Here is a 20,511-nt window from a genome sequence, read left to right as displayed (position 1 = left end):
GTGGAAGAAAAGCCTTTCTCCTGTAAAGCTTGAACTCTGCATGAGTGAAACTGTGATACCTAATCTTTTGTCCAAAGATTTTACCTATGCCCTGGCTGAATGGGTTTCAGCAATCTTAAAGTACAGGAAATCTATTTTAGAAAACTATAGGACGTGAATTTTTTTGGGGAAAAAAAATCCCTCGCATCTTTTCCAATGGAACAAAACTGAATGTCAGTAACTCTTCCATTTTTTTTCACACATCTTTTGATAACTGGCATTTTCTTGAAACCAGAAGTACTCCTTCTAGCTAGTATCACTAGCTGATAATCTTGGCAAGTATTCAGAACTGAGTCTGAGAAGCATACAGAGAACAGAGGGCTGGTACATACTTCTGAAATTTTGTTTCATAGTGCAAAGAATCAGTTATGCTTTGCAAGTAACAGCTAATTCCTGTTGCAGAATTTCAGTAGAGATCAAGTGAATGAAAAGAACAGTTAGGAAAAGCTTGATTTTTCAGAAGACCACCTACATTACTGCTTCAGAATGTTTTATAAGCAGAGATGTGCAGAGTTAAAGTGGATTAGTTACAGAAAGGATATTAGCTGGTGCTAGAGAAGTAAGTGAATGCTTCTCCAGCTTTTTCCTTACATTTCTCTTGGCTGCTGCTGTAAGGAATGCAGCATCCAGAGGCTGCTATGGATTTAAGCTTTTGCATGCTATACATTGCAGCTCGTGGTGGTGCTGTACATTGTGGCTCGTGCTATACATTACTGGTCCGTGGTCTTGGGACAATATAGGATATCTTGCAAGTACAAAGAAAATCTGACATGTCTTTCTGTCTTCCAAATGCAGCTCTGTGCCATTATGTCCATTGTTAAACAGGACTGTGTGCACTCATTGGTACAAAACAATGCATGAAAAATAACAATTATCTAGGTGTTTCTGGGTTTCTGTTCATAAACCTGCACTGTGCTGCCTTAGATTAAAGAAACAAAAGCAATGAAACACAAAAAGCTAAAACGTGGCTGCGGTGTTCCTAGCAAGAATGTCCTCAGGCCATTGGAGCAGCATGCTGGGGGAGTACAGCTGAGTCACTTCTTTGAATTTTTCACAACGTCCCACTTTGTTACAAGTGTGCCATTTATACCCTTGTGTTAATAGAAATGAAGTAATGCAAAATTTTAAAATCATTCTCTTCTAAACAAAGAGTGGCTGTGTTCCCCCTTCCTGCGTTTCTGAAGTGATACTGTTTTCCTCAGTTTAAGCTCTACCAGCTACCGTTTAAATTCCAGCTGAGATGCAGCAGACTGCATGGTTAGGGTTAAATATCTCCGATGCATTTTAATCCTCTGAGAAATTATGTTCTTGCAGCCATAGTTGTGGTGAGCTCGTTGGGAACTTTTTTGTACCATATTTCTGTGGCTTATTATCTCCACAGCATGGTATGTATGCTTCTCCACTTCTTTCTGTAGCCGAATAATGCTTACTTCTGTAATGGTGCCTCCTAGAGAAATGGCTCTAGGAATCGCACGCCCAGTGTGACAAAAGGAAAGTTTTGTCTTTATTTGGTTCCTACTGTTAATTCTGCACACAGCAAAAAAAGTGGGCATCTTAAATGCTTTTCTGTTTACAAGCTGTCTTCTCTAAAATAAACTGGTAATTTATAGCAAGGTCTAGGGGCTTTACTGGAATCAGTGCTACATCTCAAAGCGTGTGAGTGACGATCTGGGCACAGAGCTCGCGTTGGTAAACGCCAGACCAACAGTGGGCGAGAGGAAGCGTAGGTACCATCGTGCTGGGGGAGGTTTTCCTTCACATGCGGGGCCATTCGTTGCTGCTGCAGTGTGGAAGTACAGTAAGGAAGAGAGAAAGATGTCAGTGAGGGCTGAAAATCACTACAGCTGTCCTAATGCAAGCTGTTCTCTCTTTGAGCCTTCCATTTAATGTATGCGGTCTTGGAGTAGCTCTGAAATGAGTAGCTGTGAAGGGGTGATCTCAGTCCAATACACTTTTGAAAACAGGAGCTTCAATGTTTTAACAGGAGATATATGCGTCTTTGTTTTCTAGACTCAAAACTGTCCTAAGTAGATCAACAGTTTCAACATTCGGAATTATGGAGCATGCAAAAAAAATCTGAGCAATACTGCTTAGTATACAGCGTCTCACAAAATGAATTCAAATGTCAGGAAAAGGGCAGTACGTAAGGAACTGAAGGCAGTAGTATTTAAACATACGTGTTTTGTTAATGTGAAAATGATTGAAGTGTTGGAAATGCTGAGTGAATGTAAGAAATACATGGTCTCCTTTGTGGAAAGGAAAGATTGATCTGGTATGGAAGTAAAAAGGCTTGAGGTTTAAGCGTGAAGGATCTGGGAATAAGTCAGGGAAATCTACTCTATAAAGAATGCCACGTGTTTAAGTATTAGTGGCACGAATAAATTCTGCTGGTGTCCTTTTTTAGTCATATGCATCATAGGCAACATTTGTTTACTTTGGTTATGACTGTAATTCTTTTTTTCTTTTTTTGTATTATTTTTTATCAATTCCAGACATCAGGAATAGGAGCCCACCAACTAAATAAAATTTCCCTAGTACCAAATCTCAGTAGTTATTGTTAGGAGTGCACCCAAAGTAAGGAGACATTTGAGGAATCCTGCTGCACTATGGTTTTGGGAGGGTAAAACGGTTCTGGGGACTGGAACTAGGAAATGAATGACATGGATATTTAGCCAGAAGTCAAGAGTTCAAGTTTCACGCACTGACTTTAACATTATATCTGGGGGTGTACACAGAAGCCAGTGCTCAGGCACAGCTGCTGTGCAGTGACATTTGTGAAAAGGTTTTGTCCATTTTCCAATCAATAGGTTTCCATTTCATGAGCCATCACCACACGTACTTCTCTCCCCAATGGATTCTGCAGAGGAGCCTGCTTTGGAATTTGCTCATCCAGGTCAGAACAATACGCACTGCCCTGCTGCTGCTCCTCAGTTGCAGTGTAACTGACAGCAGGTGCCGTGCACCTGAGTACCATTGGATATTTTCCTTACAAGCACCCACTCAAAGCACGACAGTTTTAAAAAGGCACAAACGCAGGTCTGATGTGATTTTGTTTTGTTTTGTTTTTCTTGGCAGTAGCTAATCACAACCTCATGGTACGTAGCTTCAGAAATGTTTATTCCTTGATGACCTCATGCCATAGCAAATTCCTTGTCCCTCATATAACTGAAATGCTTGATGCTCGTTAGGAGTATTACTAGGAATACTGCATTCACTGCCCTGAATGTCAGATGAAATAGCATTTTGGCCAAAATAGAAACAATGCTTACTATCATGTCTTAGAATCCTCTAAGTCATAGGCCTAACTTTTGGGGTAAGGTGTTGATTGCCTTCAGTTTTTGAGGCGATAATGAGTTAGGACTTCTTTATTTCCAGTCTTCACTGAAGAATTTCACGTTTCACACAGTGGGAGATATTCTATCTGCCATCCCCGTCTGACTGGGCCATTTTTTGTGGCTGGCAGGAAGTTCTGTCTGTGTAATGGCTGTGTTGCAGGAAAGGTGTTTTGCTGTGCCGGAGCCTCTAGGAGCCGTGGTGATGAATATTTTCTTCCAGGGCCTCCAACACAAATGCACATCGGTTCCTTATGCACTCATCTCCCAGCATATTTCCCTTCCCCCAGCTCTTTTACAAACTGTTTCTCCCCAAGGCTAATTTCTTCCTGTCTGGAGTAACAAACGTGCACAGGCACTTTCTTTTTTCTTTATCTTTAAAATTTCCAAGCATAGATATAAAAAGCAATAACTTAAAAGACTATTTTACTTGTTTTTTTCTGCTCTGAATATAATGTGTATGTGTGTGTCTTAAAAAAAAAAAATGAACCCATAGTTTATGGCTAAGTGAGGCCAAGTTACTCCTGTTTCTGTTTTTTTGAAGTGTCTTTACTCAGCAGTCTTTTTTTTTTTTCTTGTGTTAAAAAATGCAACATGAGCAGATGGCAGTATTAACACATGAAATGCAGTGCCTGCTTGGACTTGATGTAACAGTGCTCTAGGTTTCTGTCACTGGCGTTCAGCTAGTTAAGTAGTGTTTACAAGTTAATGAATTTGTTCCACTTGAAATATTTGATGGTATGTGCTGAGGTTAAGCAGTAAAGAGATCCTTTAGGAGCAATTGAGGAAAGCATGAGGTTTCTAGACACTGACCTTGTGGGTTTTTGCATTTTTGCCATGGATATGAAGCTGAAAAGAGGCAGAAAGAACAATAGCAGATAGCAGTACTGCAGTCTTTTCTTTTATATTGGTGATGCTTGGAGCACTGCAGTAATACCATGCTTCATAGCAGCTCCATGTTTTAATCATGTAGTTTATGACTTTATTTCAGACTTTTGAGCCTTAGGCAAGAATTTGAGAAAGCAACATTTATATAGCAAATCAAGCAACATATTTCTGTGTGGTCTGCTTGCACGCATGCTTTGGAAGTATGAATACAAACTACTAAATAGGATGCTATATATGCCAGCTGTATCCTGGGTTGCATTAAGAGAAGCATGACCAGCAGGGACAGAGAGGTGATTCAGCCCCTCAGCTCTGCTCTTGTGAGACCCCACCTGCAGCACTGTGTCCAGTTCTGGAGCCCCCAGCACAAGAAGGACATGGAGCTGTTGGAGCGGGTCCAGGGGAGGGCCGCAGAGATGATCAGAGGGCTGCAGCTCCTCTCCTATGAGGACAGGCTGAGAGAGCTGAAGCTCGTCATCCTGGAGAAGAGAAGGCTCTGAGGAGATCTTACATGGCCTTACAGTGCCTGAAGGGACCTACAAGAAAGCTGGGGAGGGACTTCTTATAAGGGCAGGTAGTGACAGGAGGAGAGGAAATAGCTTTAAACTGGAAGAGGGGAGATTTAGACTGGATATTAGCAAGAAATTCTTCACTGTGAGGATGGTCAGACACTGGAACAGGTTGCCCAGGGAGGCTGTGAATGCTCCCAGCATGGAAGCACTCAGAGCCAGGCTGGATGGGGCTGTGAGCAACCTGGTCTGGAGGAAGGTGTCCCTGCTTATAGCAAGGGGTTGGAACTGGGTGATCTTAAGGGTCCCTTCTGACCCAAACTGTTCTGTGGTTCTATGATATATAAATAAGCTCATGTTTGGCAAAAGTGTCTAGAATACAGTGATAATATTCAGTGTATTTTCAGTTCATGCGTAAGATTCCCCCTTACGTTACAGTATGCAGTTTACCCAGTCGTGTTTGAAGGTGGGCTGGTTCCAAGAATTGTATTCATGGTAAGAACCAGAACAAATTGGTTGCTGGTAATTGAGAATCTTCTCATGTAGTATTTTGCACAGCAAGTTTATCTCTGCAAGGTTGCTTAGTCTGTCAAAGCTGTGTAAACCTGCATTCTTTGCCTAGCAACCACTAAGCATAGTGCATGGGAAGAGTTTGTGTATTTCATTATTTTACCAACTGCTGCCAAAATAGTATGTTTTAAAGACTTAGTTGATATTTCTGGCATTAGTTTTTGAATTTTCTGAAACGGCACATTTTATTTTTGTTAAGACTTCTGTAAAAAATACGGCTCTCACTTCACCAGTAGAACTTCATTCAAACAGGACTGGAGGTCAAATTCTTACTTGTAAAGGCTCCACTGTTTAGTTAACCTCCAACTTGAAATGTAAGATCATAACTACCGTATAAGACAACGTACGGCTCTGGATACGCACGAGTGCATCTTTAGTACCTTAAAACTGGCAGAGATTCTGTTGGGAAGGCTTTTCTACAGGAGCTGACAACGCCGAGTTAAGCGCTGCGGGAGCAATCGGGGAGCCCCGTTCTGGCAGCCTGCTTGTCTCTGAAGCCTGAGGTCACTGGGTTTCAGCTACCTGAGAGATGCTGTCGGTAATCCTGTGCCTGGCCGAGGTTTGGACTCCTGCTGCGTGGTGGAGTTTATACATAGAAATAAGCTTTGTTAACCCATGCATTTTATTGGGCTTTATGGATGTGTGACATCATTGGCAGCCAATCAGGAAGTGCTTCAGGGCAGAGTTGAAAAGCTATTTCATAATGTATTTATATTCAGCGCAGATATTCTGGGGCCTCAGTAGCATTCATTTTGTCGCAGAGTCCATGTGTCAATATGGCGTGGAAAAAATGTATGAAAATGAATGCTTGCCCTTAGGTGTTGTTTTTTTTCGTGCAGCAGAGTGGTGAAATGCTGTAGTTGGTACATCATAAAGCAGTTATTATGGAAATTATTTCCTTCTTCCAGCAGCAGCAATGCCGCACACTCGTCCTGGTGGTTGTTGCGTGCGCCTCGCTGAGCTGCTCCTGCTTGGACAGCCAGACCTGCCAAGGTTTCCCAAGCTTCTCTGGTTCGCCAAGAATGAAAATGCAAGACAATCTGCAGGAAAGGGTGTGAGTGTGTGTGTGAGTGCGTTAGTGTGTGAGTGTGTGTGCGAGTGTGTGCGCGTGTGACTCTGTGTGTGCGTGAGTGCGTGTGTGTGAGCGTGTGTGCATGTGAGTGCACGTGTGTGATTCTGAGTGTGTGTGTGCGTGTGTGAGTGCTGCGTGTTTGCTGTTCCTATTGCCTTACTCTCTATTTTAGTACTTCTCCTTGATGATTTTTTTTCTAGCACTATTTCTCATTAATAAATTTTAGGTTTGTTCTAAATGTGAAGTCCTCTGGGTTCAGTCTCATGGGTGTGACTGGATGGCAGGGAGTGATCACATCCCTGGGCCTGCTGATTGTACTTCTGCTGATTCCAGTGTACTGTTAGTTTTCATCACTGCCAAAACACCCTGCTGATTCCACTTCAGCTTGCTGTCTGTAAGGGTCTTCATATTTTTTTCTGCAAAGCTGCTTTTTAGCCAGCTGTTAATTAGGTTGGCTAACAATTATTTGTCCTAATTAGAGCCGTACTTTCTTTGCAATCACTTCATTTTATTGGAAGCACTGGAAATTGATTCCAAAAGTATTTACTCTGTATTTTTTTGGGAACTGAGATTAGGTTCAGCATCCTTTAGTTTCTAATATTTTCCTCCTTGACATTCTTGAAGATAAGGGTGACGTTTGGCTTTTTGCCAGGTACTGAGGACTTTCTCTGATTGCCCTGACCTTTCAGCTGACATGCACCAGCCTCACAATTATGCGCACCAGCAACTTAAGCATCCTCAAATGCATCCAGTGCACCTGTGTGTTTTGTTTGTTTTTGTCTTGTTTTTACCAATCTGTTGTAACAATCCTCACTTGGATCTGCCCTGTTTTCCTCATTTCCTTAGATTGTACCACTAGAAAGGGAGCTGGAATTCTAGGAGCAGACCTTTCAGAAAATATTTCAGTTGTCTTATTAGTAAAATGAGCAGGCTTGTTTAAGGAAGGATACTGTAAAGATCAGACGTCTGGATTCTGCTTTTTGTGCTCTTGCAGATAGAAATGCTATGAATTATTGTTTTCCTTACTCTGCTTCATTCTTTCTTTCACTACTATTCCACTTTGGCTTTCCTGAGGATTAACATGTGAGGGGCTGCCCCAAATATATTACTGCTTCTAGTTGAGAAATAAATTGAGAGACTGAGAGTGCTGAAGCCAGAGCAAACCGCCTCATAGAAAGATTCACAGATGCAGACTGTCAGACCAAGCACAAATGGCAACAACAAAACAAATCCAGACTTTATTTTTTAAAGGACATTCTCCTTCTGGCAACAGTATTTTGGGAAAATTATATTAATGAGAGAGCAGATTAATCACTGAAGGGAAGGAGGCCTGGTGGGATAGCGTGCCTAAGCACAAAGTCTCAGACTATATGCTTAGAATACTTTTTGCTGTAAGGTTCTTCAGAACTATTGGATCTCTATTGCATCCCACGCTCTCTTGGCAAAAGCCTCTGCATCCTTGTGCTCCTTATAAACAGCTAATGAACTGCTTTCAAGCCTTTGCATTAATCCCACAGACTTGAAGGAAAAAGGAGAAAATAAGATTATCTTCAAACAGAATTCTGTAGAGTTTCCTGAGGTTGGCACTGGAAGCTTTTGTGGGAGAGGTCAGATGTGCAGCTCTGCTGACTTCAGCTCACGATGGGCGCAGGCACCAGGGTCAGAAAAGGCTTTAGTATTTTCTCAGAAGAAAATTCTGCAGCTGATGCTCCTCATCTGGTTGTACTCCAGTTTCAAAACACAAGCTTCTGAGCCCAGCTTATGCTCATCTCCCACAGGAATCATTGTTAACTTTTCTTTCTCACTACCTTTATTTTTTGGGAACTTCAAAACATTTGAGTATTGCACTGAGAAGGCAGACTGTAACTACAGCTTCTCTGCTCATTTCTTTGGTTCTCCTTTCTATTTTGCTCACTACTAGTAGTACTTACCTCATTGATTTTGGCTCTTTATCTTCTCTTACCCAGTGGTTGTGAGTGACTGCTGATTTTCAATCTTAGATAAAAAAGAAGTTACCTTCTACATCACACTCCCCTAGTACTCTGTGCATTAAAAGGAGCATATTCTCCTTTTGTTTGGGTCTGCACTTAAAAGTTTCAAACCCACGTGCTTCTGTTGAAAACTCACTGCCAGTGTTTCTCTCCCAAAGCAAAGTTTGTATATCCTAATAGTTAACAAGCATCCTTCTCTATGAATGTGGAGTTGTTCTCCCAGTTGTGCAAATCAAGGGTGCATCAGGATGGCCGGGATTCTGCCGGCAGCTCGGACAGTGCCAACAGAGCAGTACGGCGTGGGTAGCAGTGCTTAGGTCATGGTATAAATGAGTATTTACTTCTTAAATTGTGCCTGGATAGACGTTATCCCAAAGGATTAGCAGTGGATACTATCAGGAAAAGTATGCAAACAGGTGCCTGAAACACGTGAATGAGAATACAGAGAAATGTGAGGGTTACATCTAAGCAGCCCACTGTTGTCTGGAAATACACGCTTGTAAACTGAAAACCTCTAATTTTACAGAGAGGTTCATAATTTGCCCTTGAGAGTGAGATTTAGCTAGGTTTTTAGGTTTGAACTGTACTGCTGAAATATTTGATCTCTTCAGCACAGGATTAATCAATTATTTGATTTTTTTAAAGCCCCAGAAGCAAAACCAAATCTCTTTCTATATTTCTTCTTTAGTCGCTCTTTTCTAGCATTCCTAACTAATTTACATTTTTCTGTGCTTTAAAATTGATTTCCCCTGTGTTCTACCCTATTTTTAACTGTTCAATATTAATCCTGCTAAGGTGATTGCTAAGCTAAATCTGGAGAATCAGATGTGAAAGCAAATGTTTTTCAAATAGTTTGCAAAGACAGTTACCTTGTATTGGAAAATAACTTCTAATACAAGATGTCTTTTCCCCCCGCATCTCTTATCATACGATCAAGAACACATGCAGATATTGGTGGCTGAGAAGCTTTACATGTGTGTATGTGAGTAGATATTTCTGCTAGATTAAATCTGCACTATCGAAATTCTGACACGGTCACTCAGCATCACCTGTGTTTCGGAGTATCATTTTCACCAGCATTACCCTTTAGTTCATATTAAATGCAACTGAGCTGAAATTGCTGGCTAGAAGTCCCTCAGCTTTTCACAGCATTGTGGGTGGATTCCCAAGATACATCTTGTGAAAGGAGTTTAAACACAAACACTTGTAATTTTACCATTTCAATTCCTGATGCTCTTGCCTGTTTGAGAGTAAAGTGTTTAGAAAGAAAGATGCTGGGAAAAAAAGAAAAAAAAAAGTATCAGGCATAAAGGAACAAATACAATAAAGCCAGATTTCTGAGGAATTTAACTTCCCCTGGTGCTAGGACTTGAAGGTACTACTACTGTGTCTAATAAACTATATCATTATCATAGATGTAACGGTCTGTGGTTAAATATGCATTCTAGGATGCAGGACATTAAATCAAAGTAATCAAAAGCATATTCCTGAAACCAAGGAAGCAGAAAACCCACTCATTTTAAAAACAAAACCACAGCTTCCTAGTGGGGGATAGCATAGTTTCCTTCATGAAATAAAGCAGAGTATATAGAGTGTTTGTTTGAAGAATTGCAGCTTGAAACAATTACTTTTAGCTTTTTTTTCTTAGCTTTTTTTGTTCTGTTTTTGTTTGACATTCACGCAAGCTACCAAAGGTTTAATCTAGCCATTTCATCTTCTGCATCTTGTGCCTCGTTTGGTACAATGAATGCAGCTCCAGCGCAGGACAGCCTGAGAGCTGGGGCTGCGCAGCCTGGAGGAGAGAAGGCTCTGCAATGACCTGAGGGCAGCCCGTCAGCATCTAACGGGAGCTACAGGACAGAAGGGGACAGACTCTGTAGCAGGGCCTGTGGTGACAGACAAGGGGAAATGGCTACAAGAGGGTAGATTTAAGTTGGATACAAGGGAAAAGTCCTTAACAGTGAGGGTGGTGAGGCACTGGAAGAGGTTGCACAGAACTGTGGTGGATGCCCTGTCCCTGGAGATGTTCAAGGCCAGGCTGGATCAGGCCCTGGGCAACCTGATCTAGCGGTGGTGTCCCTGTGCATTGCAGGGCAGTTGGACTAGATGACCCTCAGAAGTTCCTTCCAACTCTGAGGATTCTGTGTTGTATTTTGAAACAGATGCTAAGAAATGATTCTATGATTCTATAAGTGGGCACCATGCTGCTGGGCTGACGGTTGGACTTATAGAATCATAGAATTATAGAATCACCAAGGTTGGAAAAGACCTAAAAGATCATCCAGTCCAACCGTTCACCTATTACCAATAGCTCCCACTAAACTTGACAATCTCCAAGGTCTTTTCCAACTGTGACAATTCTGTGATTCTGTGTGTTAAATTTGGAAGAATTACTTAACCTTAAATTGCAGGAAATAATATTTTAATTTCTGTTCTGTTTTTGTTTCAGACCTCCTCCATGAGCGGCACTTTAAGATCTGCCAATGCTCTACCAAACCGAAGACTTCTTCCCTGTGAACAATGTAGGTATCAAGTATCAAAGTCATTAATTTGTGTCTCTTTTATAAAAGGATGGGTTTGTTCTTACACTTCATACATACATACATATATATATATATATACATAAATTAGAAGCAGCTGCTACATTTCGGATCTTTGGTTAGCATCTCTAAAGGGAAACTGAAAATTTCCAATCATATTGTGACCATATAGAGGCTGGAACATTTATTCTATGATTTGATCACAGTAGTTTACACCATAAGCTTACAGAACCAGCAAAGCAAATTTTTATTTAAAATGATCAGAAGGTTAAAGAATGTGCTAGTATTGCATGCTAAAACTGCCAGCCTCACAAATGATCAAGTTACACATTAGAGCATGAAATCGGGGGTCAAAATTTAAAAATTCAATAAACCACACATGGCCAAACCTTCTAGCACTCTGAAGCAGGAACAGGGCTTTAAAAGCTGTTGTGTAATGTAAGTTGAATGATATGAATAAACTTTGCAAAATTGTCATGAACCTTTGGATGTGCCACTTTGTAATGATGATTCTATTTAACAAGAACTTGGCATAAAATATTCATCTCCCCACCTGTAGTTGTTTTTTTTTGTTGTTGTTGTTTATTTGTTTTGCCTTTTTTTTGGTCTATGTGGACAAAAAACAATTATCTGAATAAGTAAAATTAGAGAAGTTTATATACTTAAGTTAGAAGATACCTGTCTCCTTTATGTACAGAAGATCTCACTATGGCAATAATAAGGAGGGGTTGGTCAAGATGGTAGATTGCTTCTGAAAGATAAACATTTCAGATAGTTGGCTTTGCAAATAGTACAATTTGAAGAAATAGAAATAAATGCTGTTGGTTTAAAAACGCCTGTATCACATGCAAATACTAGGAAGGGAAGCAGGGAGAAAGAAGGAAAAAAGCTTATGATGAAAGTAAAGCTCTATGGCTTTGAGCAACCATGAAGACTGATGCTTTTCCAGTGTTGAAATAAATGAACTCAACGTTTACATGTTTATTAGTGGAATTGGTGATGAAAGATAAAGTGAATTAAAATACAAAGCAAAAGACAGACCTGGTGCAGTGCAGGCTATTGTAATAGATTACTACAAATTAACTAGTGTTAACTAGAGAGGAAAATTACAAAAGGCACAAAATACTCATTATACCAACCTTTTGAGCAAATCATCAGCTGCTTTATTAACAGAAATGAAGAGACAGTACAGACACCGTACTCCTGGAATCTTTTGGTTCTGATAAAAATTGAGGTAAGTTGTGTAGGAACACAACTGAGAGAACTGTACTTGCTGAGGCAGTACATCTCAGCTGCAGGTCAGTGCAAGAAAGGATGATTCAGAGTTACAGGAATAACAACCCCCCGTGAGCACCCACAGAAATACAGTTAAAAGTGTCACATAAAAATGCAAATGCTCTACCATTCTCGGGCTGTCCCTGCCAGTCTCAGGAACTTGTCAGGACAAATTACCGGGTCACCTTCCTTAAAGTTTCTGTTGTACAGCGCTGTCTTGTAGCTACAAGTAATTGTATGCTAATCAGCCACTTCCTTCTCAGGAGTTAAGCCTTTAGTTTTCAGGTAACGTTTCAGATGAAAACACACTTCGCTTTGCTTCAATTGAGGTAAACTGGCTAAAGGAAATTCTTGAGTTAAGGAATGTCTGTTCTGTTATGCTGGCCAAAGCGGGGCACAACCGTTCTCTCAGAATTGATTTAACAGGTCAGACTGAGCTGCTACTCTGCAAGCACAGCTAGCATGCTTCTAGAGTTCTCACACAGAACCCTAATAATGCATGGACAAATCAGGTATCTTCCGTCTCACACAATTATAATGCTGCAATAAACTACCATATAATAAGCACAATCTAGATTTGATCCAGTTTTATTGGGCCATCTGCTACTTCTGCTTCACGACTACTACAAAAAATGTGGTTTGCCTCAAGTGTGGAAAGGAACTCTTGCCCAGGCTAAGGTGCAGATTTTAAGAGTAGCTTGTTTGAAATACTGGAGTTTTAGAAACTTGGTATTTCTATTAGGTACTAATTTTATGCAAAACCTTTACTTTAGTCACTACATAATCATGGCGTTTTCTGGCAAATAAAATGTTTCTAAGTTTTTACTTCAGTCTTAATATTTACTGATGTCAACCAGCAACCCTCTTTGGAGATGTGACCTCAACTATAGGCTACTAATGTGAAACTAACCTGAACGGACACTGAGAAATATGGTGCCTATTTCCAAGATTTTTTTACTTTGCTGCCTGACAGATGGTGGTTGTTGTACTGTACCCTGTAAGAGTTCAATGCAGGTAATTCATAGACTTCTTCTCCAGAATGCATGATGATCACTACATTTTTTTAAATGAACTAGTGCTCTAGAATGCTAAAAGTAAAGGCAAATGCAGACAAAGTTACTTTTGTAGGGTTTTTTAATATTACAAGGTTTTGTATTTCTAACATTATTTAATCTCTTAAAGCCTCAGCGGTATGCTACAAAGTCTGGAATTTAGTTGTTTTTGGACTGTAGCCTTCTGGGAAGCAGAACAGCCAACAGAAAGGAGAAAGGGACATTAACAACTTTTATTAGCCTCTTCCAGGATTTCCCATAGTTGACGATGCTGGAAAAAACCACCACCCAACCAGCATCTATGGAGAGTAGTTAATAGACTCAGTTGACTTACTGAAAAGTTACTTTCAAGTAAACACTTCAGGAAGTTCAGTAACAAAATAAAGCCTGAGGCTTGAGTCTTCTCTTATGGCAGAGAAGCACAAGGAGCTCTTCCTCTGACGTAAACATCAAGAACTTATCTTCTAATACATCAGCAGCATGGATCAGTTGCAGAACAGGAGAACACACACACATTTTGGTATTTGGCTTGTTCATTATACTAGTAGAAAGTACAGTTTACACTTACCTGAAATGGCTACAGATAAGTCTTCTCAAGATCTCTATGAGAGTTTTGCTGTGCGATATGTTGAAGAACAGAACCATTTCCTCCTTTATAACATTAATGAAGATTTCACATGTAAATTTAGTCCTTGTAAAGCATCAGAAAGTAAATATTTTGGTATTTTATTAGACGTATACCTAAATCAAGCTCATTGCTCTAGTTAAGTACACTTTGGTTTTCATCACAATTAGATTCTCTTGAGTAAATAACTGCCTCGGTGACGTTCTGGTTAGACAGCTGTCCTGTACTGCGCATTTGAGGAAATGCAGAACTGATCTGACCAAACCAGTCATTCATTTCAATAGATTTTTGTGGGTTTTTCAGTACGTACTTTTTCAAACTCTCCCCATCCCCCAAAAGGCTGCAGCTTGTAAGGTAGGTGTGTTCCTTCATGTTTAAATGGTATTCCCACACCTTCCCTATTCATTTACCCTCAACATGTAGCGTTTTAGAAGCAGGCATAGTTCTAAGGAACTTTTCAATACGTGCAACTGATCTTCATTGGCATAAGTGTAAATGAATGAAAAACACAAGTAATTGATGGACTGTTTCTATGGACAAAGAACTATAATCACTACAACTTTATTTATAAACTACCGTTCTAGAATGCTAAATAGTCAAGACAAATTCAAAGTTAGTTTAGTAAGATTCCTCGATGTCCTTGAAGAGATTAGTCCATTCAGTAAGAAAATACTATACATACATGCCCCAGCAGTGCTGTGCAGCATTTTCTAGGAATTGTTAGGAAACAAACAAAAAATACCAAACAAAAAAGCCCCACAAAACTTAGCAAGGTGGGACTGCCCAAGCAGGAACGTGGCACTTGCATGTAATAAAGCAGATATTTACAGTAAGCACAATACAGCAATTTATTTAGATGTTTAAATGAAGAATACAAAGGGAAATAAAGATCACAAAATTATACATACTACAACAGTGTGTCATATATTAGATGGTATAAATGAATACAACACCTTGTTGGTGTTAACTAAAGATAAAACTAAATATCCAAAACACAGCACTGTTGTTTTAAGTGTGCTGCTTCAACACAATACACTTTTATACAGATCTAAAAGGTGTCAAAATTAGTAGCTGCAAACTTGTTTCTTGCATGTGATTTTTCATCTTTAGCTTAAAAGATTTCAGAAAATGGCTCTGAAATACATTTGTCATCAGTTGTAATGTCAAGGATATTCAGAACAAGAAAATTCTATAATACAATAAGAGTCCAGATATATTTTTTTTATGGTGCTGGCCTCCGTTTTTGAGATTGTACAAGGTTATGTGCAAAAACTAAGTTTGTCAAAATTCATACTATAGCAGTTTCAAGCTTTTGCTAGGTAAACTAAATACAGCATTTATTACACAGCAGGGCAACACTAAAAAAGAGAAACAAATCTATGATGGGTACACAAGAACAATTTCATAAGCTTCACTTGAATAGGTCTAAAAGACTGTACAAATATACATTTCAACTATTCAGAATGATACATGAAAAAATCAATTTTCCCATAGTCTACTATACACGTTGGACTGGTAGCTTGTATGTTGGCCCTACACACTACCATGTGAAAAAGGGTAATGTTTAAAAAGACATACAACTGAACATGTACAAGGGTGAAATAAATGGTGAAAATGCAGATAAAATAAACCTCTGCTTTTCTCTGTGCATTCTTGAGCCACCAGCTTATCTGTTTTCACATTAAATTACTGTGCTCATCCCAGCAAGTACTCTCAAGCAAGATTAGCCAACAGCATCCTTCGCCACTGGAGTAACGGTGGCCATGAACACCACTCACGGTGACCTCGCACTTGGCAGGCAGTACCAGTCAGAATTTAAGCTTAGCAGTCATACTGAAATGAAGTGTTTAGCCAGTTGTAGGTTGGATCATATTACTGCCACTTCTGAATCGAGGAGCTTATGCTTGCTGACTGCTCAGCTCCACACCGGATAAGCTGCTGTGCATTGGTTCTGCTACCCCATCAGTCACACTATCAAACTGATCTCCATCCTCACTGTCAATTGTGCTATTCTGCCATTCCATCTGCTGATTTGACAAGCTCTCCTCAATCTCTGATGTATTTTTCCATTGCGACTGGTCCTTGGCCCAGAACTCTTCTACTTTTCCATAGGAACGATTCTTCCACTTTGACTGCTCTTCATCACTCTCGGACCCACCTCCTTTTGTCTCTGCAGTCGGTTTACTGCTACCAGCATCTTCGCTTTGTGAGGATTCATCTGTCCACACTTCTGGTTTTACTTCTGATGCGTTATCTTCAAAATCAGAAACTTGCTGAGAACCAGGCCCGCTTTCAGACTGCGAAGCTCCATCTTTCCATTCAACAGCATCATCCTGATCATCCTGATCACCTTCACTATCTGAAACATCACCAACCAGTTTGGTCTGCTCTTCGGCAGAAATAATCTCCTCATATTTAGAGCTTTCTTCTTGTTTTTGATCAGACTTTTCTGGAGATGGTAAGGTATTTTCTTCAATGATTTCCTTGGATATGCCATCCTCTGGGTTCTCTGCTATGCTATCAGGAGAAGCTTTCTCACCAATGTCAGAAATATGTGGACCAAATGGACTACTGCTTTCATTGTATTCCTCTTCCGTATTTTCATAGCTGTCTGATGAACTTTCATTGTCTTTTTCTATGTTTATTTTTTTATCAACAGTCTTACTAACATTAACTCTGGAATTCTTTTCATCGTGGTTTTCAAACAGCCATTCAGCATCAAAATCCATTTCATGTTTAACTTTGTTTAATTCTTTCATATTGAAACCAAGCAGCACACCAGGTTTGTATTTTTCACAATCTCTAACACATTTTTTCCTTTTGTTGCTGAAGTGAGATGCAATATCAGATTTCCATAGCCACAAACTGGCAGCCAGCTTTTCAATCTCTCTCCTAGTTGGATATGGTTGCTTATTAAAATACTTTGTGAGAAATGTCTTCCTGGCTTCATAGGAATCATCTTCATGACCCTTGGGGTCCAATGCTAGAACTACCGGTTCTTCAGGCTTCTCCTCAAAGGCAGAGGGGGAGTCATCATCATCCATTTTCCTTCTCTTCATCAGAGAGAATTCCATGTGTTCGTAAGTACGTTTTACAGGTGCTACACCTGCAGACTGACTTAGCCGAGATGACGAAGTACCTTTGTCCTGGCCATTCTGAGTCTTCCCAACACCTCTGCAGTGAACAAGGTGCAACGTGATAGTTGAGGCAGTCATGTTACTGGTATACACGCCAAGGCAGTGAATGCACTTGTAGGTTAGTTTTTTCTCAACTGGATGAACCGTCTGAATAACTTGATGCCTCTCCCGTAGATGATGTGCAAGTGCATCAGAGATGGGTCCTTTTAGGATTGAAAAGCACAGAGGACAGAGGGTTTTCCCCACATCTTTCTTGTAGGGAACTGCTGCTTGTGGAGAACTTTTCACAGGTGCGTCAGACTTCTCCTGGATTTTCGGCTGTGGTTTTGGAGGAACTGGAGGTGTATTCTGAGCATGATAAGCTACAGATTCAGCAGGAGCATCCCTCAGGTTGTAGGTCGTTACCAGAAGATGTATATTTGTGAGACTACCCTGCTGCAGCGTCAAATCAAACGTTAGAGTGGAATCAGTTTTAGGTCCCATTTCTTCATCAACATGAACCATTCGCATATGAGCAGCCATCTTTTCAACATCATTGAAGGTTGAACGGCAATACGGACAAGACAAACCATGTATTAACATATGATTAAGCAACGTATCAGTGGGTAAATAGCGATTACAGTATAAACATTTGCTAGTGAAATTGTGTATTTTCATTATATAGTTAGCTACTGCAGGCACCTTTTCAGCCTTGTGCTCCTTTTCAAAGTGAACGCTATACACATTTTCAGGAAACAGCTCATTACAGATTGTACAGATTTTCCACTTTTGTGTGGATGATGTATTGACAGAAGAAGGACCTGTAGCAGCTACAGGAGACTTTGAGCCAGACTGACCTAATACTCTTGAAGCTGCCTGTGACTGAGATAACGACGTTTGTTTCAACTGAGCTGATGACAAAGAAGTTGAATTGGCAGACTGAAGAGAGTATCTTGCTGAGGCCTGAGATCTCTGTTCCCCAAGAGTATAGGGCCTTCCATTTCCACTTGAAAACTGTTTCATTGTTTGAGATTGCTGTGGAATAGAAACTGGCGCATTACCACTTAAGCTCAGCCTTCCCCCTGGCTGACCAACGTAACTTGGTGGTACTGATTTGACTCCATAATTGTTTTGCTGTAAGTGAACATTTGACATCATGTTCACTCCTGCAGAATTTAATGTAGGCTTTGGTATAGTGAGTCTGTTCATCATCTGTTGTGATGAAAGAGATCGAACGCTCCCAGGGGAAAGGGGACCCATCCTCTGAGGAAGTCCCATAGGCTTTTTGTCCTGTGGTTTTGGAGCTATTAGCATCAAAGGTTTAGATCTTGGAACCACTACATTAGTGTGACCTATCATCGCTGTTACCTGATACCCTATACGTTCATGGTCTTCGATAACGTGCTGTACTAAAGCTTCATATGATTTCGGCATAAAAAGGCAGCGTTTGCAATGAATACTACCCTCTTCCCGGGTACTGGAACTTAATGGAACTGCACCATTGAGTGACTTTTCACCTCCCTTTGCTACGTAAGGAGCAGCTACGTGCTGAAAATGTTCCCTGTAAATGTGCTTTCTAACAATTTCATACAGCGGATCTCGGTAAGTGCACTTCTTACAGTAATAAACAGCTTGTTCTACACTGTCAGCCTGCTTAGGTTTAAGGCTATCATGCTTGTTTTTATCTTTAAAAGTGCTGATGCCTCCACTTGGTGTATTGGCATTTGGAGCATGAAATATTTTAATGTGCGTTTCCAAAGTCTTTTTGTCCGCATTGAAAGTACAGTATGGACAATTAAGGAGAATCCGATTTTCAAAGTCTTCGCTATGGACATTCCGGAAGTGGCTTTTGTATGCTGAAAAGAACTTCGAGGAAAATGGACATGCACTGCAGCAAAAGGGCTTTGTCCGATAGTCCTTAAAACAAAGAACAAAGCAGAAACTGAATATGGCAAAGCCGTTTTTGGAAAAAGACTCTCAGAACTTCTCTGAACAACTAAAGTTTGAGACCCACTGCAACAATCTCCAATCTTTAGATCAATTTATTCTCTGCAATTCTTGGCCTATAGATGAAGTCCTATGTTTATCGCCTGAACACACACACAGGGCAATGACAGCCGATTTAAAAGGTCCAATTTAAAAGAGTTTGGCCATGCCCTCAGCATTCAAGGATAAAGCATAAATCTCTTTCCCACCAGTCAACAGAAGTGGTTTGCATGCTCAGCTGCAGGGAACACGTTCACCATTATCTCATTATTTTGGAAAAGGAAAGCATGACTGTTGGTGTAGAATGAGACTGCATCCAGAAGACAGGAGTTATTTCCCTTTGGTTCTGCCAAACACTTATAGAGATAGCTAACACTTCACATCCATTCTGTTTACAAGTCTTAATCAGTTACAAAGTTTAAGATAAAGAATACTCTTCAAAAGTTACATACTAAGGCCAGACAATCCCTTCAAGCAACCACGTTTTCTTTCAGATCAAAGCACAATCCTGATTTTTAAAACAATAATGGATCAGGGGAATTTAAAAAAAAAATAAAAAAAAAAGGGGGTACTTGAAAGCTCCACACTTGCCTACTTTCCCTGCTGATGGCAGTTCTTATCCACTGTTTTAAAAGAACTAAAATTGTGTTGGCTTCAGAGACAGCCACAAGCAACCTGTCATTTCAGATGAGATAAGACATGATTTTCACACAATTACAATCATTCATAATGTGTGTCAAAACAAGTCTCATCCATCAAGTTACAAAAGAGCGTTTAAAATAGCTGGAGAGTTGTACACCTTCTGAAACCTCGGCTATCTCAGGCTGGAGGCAAGATGCAATAAAAGCTAAACAAAGGTTGTCTCCTTTTATAGTGAGGTGTTTTGTTTTGTTTTTATTCTGGGATTAACTAGGAACAAATGCACATCAGTATATTTTATTGAACATAATAAAGGAATATTTTTAGATGACGACCACACTAGGAATCCACCATAATGTGGCTTCTCAGGTCTTTCAGATGCTGCAAGTGGGCTTATTTTGTACAGAGATTTCTCACCTTCTCACTGTTCTGTAAGTGCTGGTATTAGTCTATGATATTGCATATTGCAATCCATACCTTAATACATTGTCTTAACGCGTTACATCGGTAAAGTCAAATAAATCACTGCAATAGAAACATTCCCTCCTTCCACTTTCAACTTGGTTCAAATCTCCTTTATCACCGACTCAACATCTAAAAAGTAAAACTGTCAGCATCACTTCATCCTCTGAACAGAACTATATATCCCAATAAACCAAAACCTCAGAGTCAGGTTAGGAGAATCCTCACATGACACACAGCTGCAGCTGTGAAGAGAGTGGTAGTTAAATCTGTTCATTTGAAGTTTTTCTAAAATGTTGCTAACAAAAAGGGTAACAAAATTACTACAAGCTACAGAATTGGTGACCCTTTGACTGGAAGATAGATGAAACTGTGTTAAGCTTGAAAACAGATGGCCTGTTATTACGTAGCTGACATA

At 40.1% G+C, this 20,511-nt stretch overlaps 2 protein-coding genes across 18 annotated transcripts in view; one reads left to right on the top strand and one right to left on the bottom strand.

Annotated features, from left to right (window-relative positions):
- LOC109370795 (uncharacterized) overlaps positions 1-20,511 on the top strand; it is a 44,597-nt gene that overhangs the window by 13,826 nt on the left and 10,260 nt on the right. For 6 of the 12 annotated variants that reach the window (XR_014887799.1, XR_014887798.1, XR_014887797.1 and 3 more), the window contains one exon: positions 10,848-15,976. Coding sequence is in view for 4 of the 12 variants with exons in the window: in XM_085241896.1 (XP_085098022.1) it covers positions 10,848-10,860 (13 nt within the window). In the remaining 8 variants the exon portion in view is untranslated. Of the gene's footprint in view, positions 1-10,847; positions 15,977-20,511 lie in introns of those variants that run through there. The other 6 variants (XM_085241892.1, XM_085241899.1, XM_085241897.1 and 3 more) reach the window with 1 other exon arrangement.
- Positions 14,714-20,511, bottom strand: part of ADNP (activity dependent neuroprotector homeobox) — a 25,237-nt gene continuing 19,439 nt past the window's right edge. For all 6 annotated transcript variants that reach the window (XM_085241864.1, XM_085241866.1, XM_085241863.1 and 3 more), the window contains one exon: positions 14,714-18,923. In XM_085241864.1, the coding sequence (XP_085097990.1) occupies positions 15,789-18,923 (3,135 nt within the window). In that variant the 3' untranslated portion in view covers positions 14,714-15,788. The remainder of the gene's footprint in view (positions 18,924-20,511) is intronic.

This window comes from Meleagris gallopavo, chromosome 22 (assembly GCF_905368555.1).
Source record: "Meleagris gallopavo chromosome 22, MGAL_WU_HG_1.1, whole genome shotgun sequence".
NCBI lineage: Eukaryota > Metazoa > Chordata > Aves > Galliformes > Phasianidae > Meleagris > Meleagris gallopavo.
The sequence above is the reverse complement of the archived record's forward strand: the minus strand, read 5'-3'. Positions and strand labels throughout refer to the sequence as shown.